We start from the raw sequence: 10,000 nt of genomic DNA on the forward strand, positions 1-10,000 counted from the left end.
GTTCCATTGTAGTGATTAAGATAAATTACCTGCTTCTGCTCTGGGCTCATCAGTCTCCACTCGTGGGCAATCTTCCTGATGACATCAACTATTTTTATTTCTGAAGGAAACAGCAAGATTATATTGAGTCTCAGTGTAGGCATAAACTCAAAACAAAGATGCAGCAACACATAAGACTGTCACTGCATAGCTCTTCATTGCATTTTGAGATCATTTGAGATGCATATGTTGCACCTTACCTGGGTTCCGACTCACGACGACTGGCTTCTGCTGCAAAACGTATCTTAGGTATCCATTGAGAGGCTTCTTTGGAGGGTCACTGGTTTGGGTGGACAAGCACTTCACTGGGTTCCTATATGCAGCATGGACGACTCTGAGGGATCAAAAGAAGGATACTTTATGTTGATCATTATTTTAAGTGCACAATTCTTTATTTATAGTGATGTATTTTTAATATTTTAGTTATATATACTGTATATTTTTAGTTCCAAATCGTTCCAGAGATAATACTACAAATACAGTTCCAAAGTTTAATAAATCAGATACTGATAGCATAGCATTCTGTTTTAAGCAATGATGGGTGAGTACCGTTACCAGGTATTGGTATCTGTACTTGGAATCGGTATCGATCTGGGGGAAAAAGTGTTATGGAACATCGCTGGTTTTAATTATTTTTGTTCTCATCAAAAATACTTTACGCTGGTTAGGGGGTTCTTAGATCAAAAAATATTTCCCAGGGGGTAGATAATGGGGAAAAAAAGGAACAGAAGCACTGCACTACATTATACTGGGAGCTGTGTCAAATATATTGGCTACCTTATTTTCGACACTTTTTCAATCTAGATTATAAAACGGTAAAATGTAATGCGTTTCTAGTCATCTGCAAATTACACCCAAAACAACAAATGCATAAATTTAAGACAAGACAAATTCTCTACTGGCCCACGAACACCTAGTATGTATAATTTAATATAATAATGTTGCAGGAAACATACTGTAGCGCTACTTGCTTTATATATATATATATATATATATATATATATTGCCAAAAAATGCACTAATCATGCAATACAATTTAAAGTAGATTTGTTTGGTGAGGGTCTTGGGGAAACAACTAATAATTGGGCTATTAGCTTTGTCGCCAATCGTAACTAGAAACTACTAGAGTACGAACTTGTTGAAGCAAAGTTAGCTACCTTGCCAGAGTGCTCGTGCAAGTGAAGACATTGAAGGACTTCGCCAGAAGACTGACACTTGCTGTTACTAAGCCAAAAGGAGCCATGCCGGCGTTGTTTGCACCTAAAATCACGTCAGGCGGATCAAACAAAAACAGTCGTACGACCTCACAATTGTATATTAACGCATGCGATATCCTTCAACGCTGCACAGTGCATACATGCAGCACCGCAAACTGCAGCAAAAGGCGCCTTCGATTGCCCCCGGTGGATTGTGGGTATGAACAAAAATACCTCCTTTCTCGTCTACCGCCATCAACTGGACTGGAGGGTGAAACGCATATTAGAAATGCTGAGCATTTTTTAAACGCCCAAAATAAGTTTATTAAAAATAAATACATAAATTAATAAAGAAAACGTTGATGAACCACCAATAAGCGTTTTCCACGAAAAATGGGGTTCACTAGCTTACTCCTTTTCCTTTCGGCTTTTCCCTTCAGGGGTCGCCACAGAGTATGAGTTGCCTCCATCTAACCCTGTCCTCTGCGTCCTCTGCATCCTCTGCTCTCACACCAACTGCCTTCATTAACTACATCCATAAACCTCCTCTTTGGACTTCCTCTAGACCAGGGGTGCTCAAATTCGGTCCTCGAGAGCCCCTATCCAGCCTGTTTTCCATGTTTCTCCCCACTAACACACCTGATTCATGATCGGGATCGTTATCAGGCTTCTGCAAAGCTTGCTGATTAGCGGATCATAAGGTTCAGCTGTGCTGCAGGAGGTAATCATGGAAAACAGGCTACATAGGGGCTCTTGAGGACTGAACTTGAGCACCCCTGCTCTAGACCTCCTGCATGGCATTTGGAAACTCAGCAGCCTTCTGCCAATATACTCACTATCTCTCCTCTGGACATGTCCAAACCATCTCAGTCTGGCCTCTCTGACTTTCTCTCCAAAGCCTTTAACATGTGCTGTCCCTCTGATGTACTCATTCTTGATTCTATCCATCCTGATCACTCCCAAAGAGAACCTCAGCATCTTCATCTCTGCCGCCTCCAGCTCTGCCTCCTGTCTTTTCCTCAGTGGCACTGTCTCCAGACCAAACAATATCGCTGGTCTCGCCACAGTTTTATAAACCTTTCCTTTCATTTTAGCTGAAACTCTTCTATCACACATGACACTTTTCTCTACCATTTCCAGCCTGCCTGCACACGCTTCATCACTTCTTTTCCACATTCTCCAATGCTCTGGACTGTTGACCCTAAATACTTAAACTCATCCACCTTCTTGGTCTCTTCTTCCTGTAACCTCACTCTTCCACTTGGGTCCCTCCCATTCATACACAGATACTCCGTCTTGCTATGACTAACCTTCATTCCCCTCCTTTCCAGGGCAAACCTCCATGCCTCTAGCTTCTCCTCCACCTTTTCCATGCTCTCACTACAGATCACAATGTCATCTGCTAACATCATAGTCCATGGAGATTCCTGTCTAACCTCATCTGTCATCCTGTGCATTACCATGTCAAACAAGAAGGGGCTCAGAGCTGATCCCTGATGTAGTCCCACCTCCACTTTGAACTCCTCTCCTCCGTCACACCTACAGCACACCTCACCACTGTCTTACAGTCCTCATACATGTCCTGCATCACTTGAACATACTTCTGAGTTGCCAAAATGTTGGCTAAGGTTCCCAAGTGGGGGTTGCTGTTGAGGTCAAAGCCCAAAGGCGAAGTTTGATTGTTCTTTAATGTAAATGTATTTTTTTTAAAGTGAACACGATATAAAATCATAAAATTGTGATTCAAATTTAAATCTCTCATATTTTTACAGCAATATATATTTCCATTCTGACTATACAGTGTGTTTGTGTTTATCTGCAGTTTATAAATTGTTAATTATTTGACCATGCAAGTGGGTTGAGTGTTATACAGGGACGAAAATGTAGTTTATTGTTATTGAGTGAAAATGTTGTTGTGTGCTGTACTGTGCCCTGTACTGGATTTAAAAGTTGGACACAAGAGGGTAGCATTACTAACAATAACCACTGAGCACGTCACATAAACTTTACTAATCAAGCTAAGTAAACTATTAACAGTAAAGTAATTACAAATTTGGAATTTAAAAAAAAGACCATTAGAAGACTTGATCATTTGAAATTTTGCTGTCTTGATCTATCTCACATTATATATTTACAGATAACTAATATGAAGGAAATGCTAATATTATTTACTGAGCGTTATAATATAAAATTATGTATTGTATATCCAGTGAGGTGCATACCAGAAATCAGGTCAGCGCTTTAAAATGCATCATGTGACTGGTTGTTGATCACATGATTCACGAAAGTTCAGCCTCAAAAACTGTGGGTTTCCTTCTTTTGATTGGATACAAGTTATAACACAAAAAGTAAGGCCTCTTCTGATTGGCTAGCATTTCCTCTGGAACGTAACGCTTCCCGGTTAACTACAAATGGAGCAGTCGTGCTGTTTTTAAACTTGAACTGCGGTGGGAAACCCGTCGAAGGGGTCGAAATGTCACACAGGAGTGACTGCAACCTGGTTGTTGTCGTCGTTCTCTACCTGTGCGTAACCGCGACATGTAAATTTCCCACTTTGGACCACTTGAAGGCGCAAGCCAGCGACAAGACACAGGGCAGATCTGTGGTTGAGCTGCTGAGACGACTGCTGGGGAACAGATCCACTGAGTTCATCGTTATAGTGAACAGGAGCCTCTCCAACGACAGTCTGGATGTGTGTGAACTCAAGTCGACCAAAAACAACAAGATAGTCGCCACGGGCAACACCGGAGTGTCCGTGGCATCTGGGATTTACAATTACTTGAAATATTTCTGCAACTGCCACGTTTCCTGGTCCGGGGATCAGTTGGATCTGCCTCGTCCTCTTCCTAAACTCTCCGGTGTTCTCCGCATCAACACCCAACACAGGTCAGTGACCTTTCTGTCTCACCCGTGTCTACTGTCGGTCTGTCAACACACTGACGTGTGGGTACGGTATGTTCTGACAAAACAATGCAACTCACTGCGTATTAAACATCTCTGATCATTTTTGCTACTTTACTGCAACGTGCCATAGTGGCTTGTGTTAACCCTTGTGTTGTCTGCCAAAAGTGTCAAGCTGATGCTACCATATTTAGCTATAGAAAAAAATATATACGGTAGACTATATTTTTCCAACTAGAAATTGCATAACTTTTTTTTACATCAACCCCATCATTTACAAAGATTGTCTTATGGGTCATTTTTGACCTGCAAGGAAGCAGGATCAGTGTACGACTTATTTGACCTGCACCTGCACTTTTGATCTGCAATTAAGACTCCCCCCCCCCCCCCCCCCCCCCGACCAAAAAAAACCACAAACAAAAAAAAAACAGACATAATAAAAACAAATTCAGTTGAGAGGACATAAAGGTACTCTGAATCAAAGGATCCCTAGTTGACTCCATGCTGAAGCCATGAGTACACATTTCACTGTCCAACGGGTCCTCGTTGAGATATTTTCATGAGCTCAAGAGGAACACGAGGATGAAGAGGTATCTGAAGAGGAAGATGGGTAGGAATGCAATCTAGAGGATGATGCGTCTTCAGATGAAAAAGAGGAATTCTGTCAAGCTGACAGACATTTTGTCAATGAATAGCAAAATTACATGGTCCTCATCAAATTCAAACAGCAACACTAAATAGCATAAGGGTGACTTCAGGGCCAACAAGGTATTTAAAAAACTAAAAACTAAATAAAGCCATGCTTGTTATAATCGGTACAATATTTAATTATGTGGGTCTGTTTTTACTGTCAGAAACATGAATAGGCAGTTAAAACAACAGTTGACCTACTTTATGGATTTAGGATTTTTGAGAAAACCTCCCAAAAATAGTACCATATGCAAAGGCTTTACTTTAGCCTTATAGTGAAGGAGCTGGATAATCAAAGTTTTTACTAGCTCCAAATGTTGATGACAGGCGACTGTTGATGGGGTAAAAAACTCATTCTGATCATGTGCCCACATGGCCAACCAGTGGCCGGAAGTAGGGAGTCCGAAATGGTCACTTTGTCCTGTAGCCATATTTGGAGCCCTCGAGTGCTTTTAAAGTCTCTAAATACATAGTAGAGTTCCCAAATATGACGATAAATCAGTTGGAACCCTACCAACACAAAACATTTCCAAGATATTTTTTATTTTGGGGTGTCCTCCAACATGTTTATTTTTAATTTAGTTTTTTAAGTATTGTGTCATTCAAAAAAAATCCACTTTTAAAGGTAGAGTCCAAAGTTTTCATTCAGAAATAAACACTGGATTTGTACTATATACAGGCTCATATACAGTAGATATAGCAATTTACCGGTCTGTATCTACCTTAAAACAAGATGTGGGCCTCCAAGATTTAGTGTGCAATTCCAGGATCCCAACAGTGGGTGTGGCACCCAAATTTTGAAGGGCCATAACTTGAAAACAGTTTGAGCTAGGAGGCTCAAACTTCAGATTCTTTCTTTTGACATCATAAGGCACAAATGGAAAAATCAGGCAAATTGAGGAGTTGTCACTGGGGAGGTTCTGGGGATTTGTGTGAATTGACATGGAAAGACCCATCTAGTCATTCTTTATTAATTTTCAAGGTTTTTGTACTCAACTTTAGAGGTTTGTGCACAATCATTGGCTATGGTTTTCCACAGAATCCATTTCAGACTGGAGTACATGGGATGCATCATAGAGTGAGAGATGTGTATGGATTTTACCATTGGCCAAGAATGCCCAAATACTTAATTTTCATCAACCATGAATGACAAGTCAGTGTTGCTTCTGTGTTCAGCAACTGTATATGTGGCAGTATTTGAGTAGCACGACACCCATCATTGCAACTGAGCACATAAAAAAAACATGGGTGCATAACAAATAGAGCATTGTAACTCATTATGTTTCATTGTTTACCAGGGGTGCAATGAAAACTTGCGGCGGCTATGTCCTTTTAAAAGGACCATTTCTCTCAATTAACTGTTGTGAATTAGACCCGCATCATCTCACCCCAGTTATGTCATGTGCGCAGACTCAACAAGCCATGTGAAGCATGGCAAAGTGTGGCACCATTTGTTTTTCCCATGACTGTATAATAGTCTAAGGCAGGGGTGTCAAACTTGTGGTTCTCATCTCAGCCCGTTTAGTCTTGGTTGTCCTCAGGGAGTCAGTATAGCGTGTGAGCTATAAATCCCTTTTTCAGTATGTCAAGCCCAGTTGAAGTTGACTGTAAAACTAACACGCATACTGTAATATAATTGAACATTCTATATTTCAGAAAAAAAATGTCATTGACAGACTAATGTAAATTGGCATTTATGTTGCTGTCATTGTAAACCCACAAACAGCTCTAAATACAAATACGGCAGCAACACATACAGAGATATTCTCTCTGCTTTGTCCGGTATTATCTGAGCTTGGGTGGGCAAATGTCTGCTTCTTGTTGGCATTGAGATTTGAGTCTAGAGTTGGGTGAGTATCAGGTTTTAATATTGGGGTGATACTAGCCTTAGTTCAATGGATTGAGTACTCATGAAGGTTCATGATACCAGCCAGCAATATTGACATGCCTGCACAACTGACTGACATTATTATTTTGTTGGTGTGTGTGAATATTGCCAACTTCTCATATGCCTTTTAAGACTCAATGTCTATACTGTACCTGTACTGTGGAACATGGAGTTATGTACGTCCCTTTTTACAAACTAGTTGAGCTATACACAAACTCTTCATAGAAAATGTACCTCTATTTTCGTACTGTTCGCCGTAAAAGGTAGCAGCAAATTAATGACATACGTCACACGTTAATTGCCGTGACTACTACTTCTTCTTTTTCTATTTTTTCTTTCATTTTTTCTACTTTCTTTTGGCGGTTGGAAAATACTTTTGGTACATTAACTAACTAAGCCAAACCCGAAAAGACACAAAAACTGACCAGAATTCTAACTTTAGCCACAATGTGAGGCAGTATTCTAGTTAAGGTAAGCCATTTTAGACTAAAACGAAAAACTTTTCCATGCTTAGAAGCAGAAGTTTCAAATCCAACCAAGTCAAGTCAAGTCATCTTTATTTATATTGCACTTTCAAACAGCCTGAGCTGCCTTAGAAACACAACACAACAAAAAACATTAACAGCAATACAATACAGTCACAACAAACCCACCAGAACTTAAGTTAACACAATTAGGGAACATTTTTGTAAAGTAACTTAATATGTATACATAATGAAACAAAGAAATATGTATAAATAAAATGCAAATTTGACTTTTAGTACAGTACAATGTGATGTTTTTTTTCTTCTTCTTGATGTATTTTTTGACTAGTGTGATCTATATTCTGGAGTAGTACTCATAGTCCGAAAAATACTGTACTAATAACAGCAAAACATGATAATCAAAAACTGACTGCTCACATTTAATTCATTCACTCCCAGACATTTTCACTGAAGCAACCGCCCTTTGCTCACGGCTGTTTTACTGGATTTTGACTGATTTTGCAAGGTCTACAGAATATTGTGTTCTATTGCTATAAAACTTGGAACCTACCAAAAGAAAGATCAGGATCTCTTCTTTCATCAGGAAAAAACATATATTTCTGTTTCCGTTTTGCAGCAATTAGCATTAGAATATAGCTAAGTTTCATCATTATTCACAAATCTGTTTAAAACAGTGGGGAAAAGAGCTTTTTTGCAACATGGCCCTGGTTGAGCTCTTATACTCTGCTGCCACCTGCTGGCCGTTTTTGTAATAAGTACCTCTGCTTCAAATCCTCTTTAGTCCAGAGGCTGCATCAAAGCCTTCTGTAGGCTCTGTGACCGTTCTAATAATACAACATGTAGGCGATTACAATCTACTAAAGTAATAGGGGAATATATGGATGACTTTGGCCTCGTCGACAGCTGGAGACTTAAAAACCCAAATAAGAAGAAATTTACCTTCTTTTCCGCTGTGCACCGGTCTTTTTCAAGAATTGATTATTTTCTTACAAATAACTCTATTGCTGATAAAACTGTTACAAAAATACATCCTATTATTATTAGCGACCATGCACCAGTCTCCCTTTCCCTACAAGTTGATTATACCTTTAAACCACCACCGACATGGCGGTTTAACATGTCACTGCTAAACGACGCTGAGTTTGACAAAATTATAAGAAAAGAGTGGGCAGACTTTTTGGAAATAAATGACTCTCCAGACTTATCGCCATCTCTTCTCTGGAAAACTGGGAAAGCAGTAATTAGAGGTAAAATTATAACATATTCATCTTATAAAAAGAAACAGGATAAAAAATCAGAAAAAGACTTGGAAGATAAAATTAAGCAACTGACGGATGAGTACGCAATAAACCCAAATAACCAAATATGGACTGACTTACAAAATACAAAAATACAGTTAGACGATATGCTAACTAAAAAGACAGAGTTTTTGAGATACAACAACTTTGAATATAATAACAAATCAGGTAAATTTCTTGCAAACCAACTTCAACGCAATCGGGAAAAGTCTCTTATAAGGGCTATTAAAGGGACAACTGGTGAATGCACACAATCACCAGAAGAAATTAATCACATTTTTTACAACTATAATCGTAACCTATACTTAGAAACTAACAAGCCTAACCCTGAGCATATTGAGGCATTCCTCAGTAGCTTGAATATACCTCAGTTAACTACTGAATATAAAGACATGTTAGATGTGGCACTTACTATAAACGAGTTGTACAGTGCTCTAGATAGTATGCCTAATGGCAAAGCACCTGGCCCGGATGGTTATCCGGCTATATTTTTTAAGCACTTCTGGTTAATGCTTGCTCCACTATTCTTAAGAGTAGTAACAGAAATCAAAACTAAGGGTTACATACGCCCACACATGAATACAGCAGCAATTAAACTTTTATTAAAGCCAGAAAAAGACCCCACCCTTCCATCAAGTTACCGTCCGATTTCACTAGTTAACACTGATATTAAAATTATCACTAAGGCTTTCACATCTAGACTAGAAACAGTAATCTCGACAATCATTCATAGCGACCAAACAGGCTTTATTAAAGATCGCCACTCTACTAATAATATTAGGAGACTCTTTAACCTTATTAGCATGTCACAGCGGCGTGATAAAAAGGCAGTTATTATATCATTGGATGCAGAAAAAGCTTTCGACAAAGTTAACTGGTCCTTCCTCTTTGCTGTTTTAAATAAATTTGGCTTTGGGAAATCATTTATCCACTGGGTATCAGTATTATATGATTCTCCTAAAGCTACAGTTACTACGAATGGGATTATATCTCAGAGCTTTACTTTACAGAGAGGCACAAGACAGGGATGCCCACTATCCCCTTTATTATTTGCAATATTTATTGAGCCACTTGCATTAGCCATACGCCAGGAAAGAAGGATTCAAGGAATTCACACTGGGGTAACAGAACATAAAATTAATCTATATGCCGATGACATCTTACTTTATTTAGAAAAGCCGGCTACTTCGTTAGGGGAAGTATTTAACTTAATAACTAAATTCTCACAGTTATCAGATTATTCTATTAACTGGACAAAATCAACACTTCTACCTATTACAGAAAATTCATGGAACCCTGCAAGCCAGGATCCACACTACTCATTTCCTGTAGGTAATTTAAAATACTTAGGCATAAAAATCTCACCTAAATTAACTGATTTAATTCATTTAAACTTTTCTCCACTTCTGGATAACATTTATAGTGACTTGGAGCGCTGGAATAATCTTCCTATTTCTCTAATAGGACGAATAGCCACCATTAAAATGAAAGTTTTACCCAAAA

At 38.9% G+C, this 10,000-nt stretch overlaps 2 protein-coding genes across 4 annotated transcripts in view; one reads left to right on the plus strand and one right to left on the minus strand.

Annotated features, from left to right (window-relative positions):
• tfam (transcription factor A, mitochondrial) overlaps positions 1–1,830 on the minus strand; it is a 20,532-nt gene extending 18,702 nt beyond the window's left edge. Inside the window, exons 1-3 of one of the 2 annotated variants that reach the window (XM_077551245.1) lie at positions 1,648–1,830; positions 240–373; positions 30–100 (exon numbers count right to left, since the gene is read on the minus strand). In XM_077551245.1, the coding sequence (XP_077407371.1) occupies positions 30–100; positions 240–373; positions 1,648–1,733 (291 nt within the window). In that variant the 5' untranslated portion in view covers positions 1,734–1,830. Of the gene's footprint in view, positions 1–29; positions 101–239; positions 374–1,196; positions 1,470–1,647 lie in introns of those variants that run through there. The other variant, XM_077551244.1, reaches the window with a different exon arrangement.
• Positions 1,831–3,612: 1,782 nt separating this feature from the next.
• Positions 3,613–10,000, plus strand: part of naglu (N-acetylglucosaminidase, alpha) — a 42,602-nt gene continuing 36,214 nt past the window's right edge. For both annotated transcript variants that reach the window (XR_013289271.1, XM_077551393.1), the window contains exon 1: positions 3,613–4,121. Coding sequence is in view for 1 of the 2 variants with exons in the window: in XM_077551393.1 (XP_077407519.1) it covers positions 3,709–4,121 (413 nt within the window). In the remaining variant the exon portion in view is untranslated. The remainder of the gene's footprint in view (positions 4,122–10,000) is intronic.

The sequence above is a fragment of the Vanacampus margaritifer genome, chromosome 18, assembly GCF_051991255.1.
Source record: "Vanacampus margaritifer isolate UIUO_Vmar chromosome 18, RoL_Vmar_1.0, whole genome shotgun sequence".
Classification (NCBI taxonomy): Eukaryota; Metazoa; Chordata; class Actinopteri; order Syngnathiformes; family Syngnathidae; genus Vanacampus; species Vanacampus margaritifer.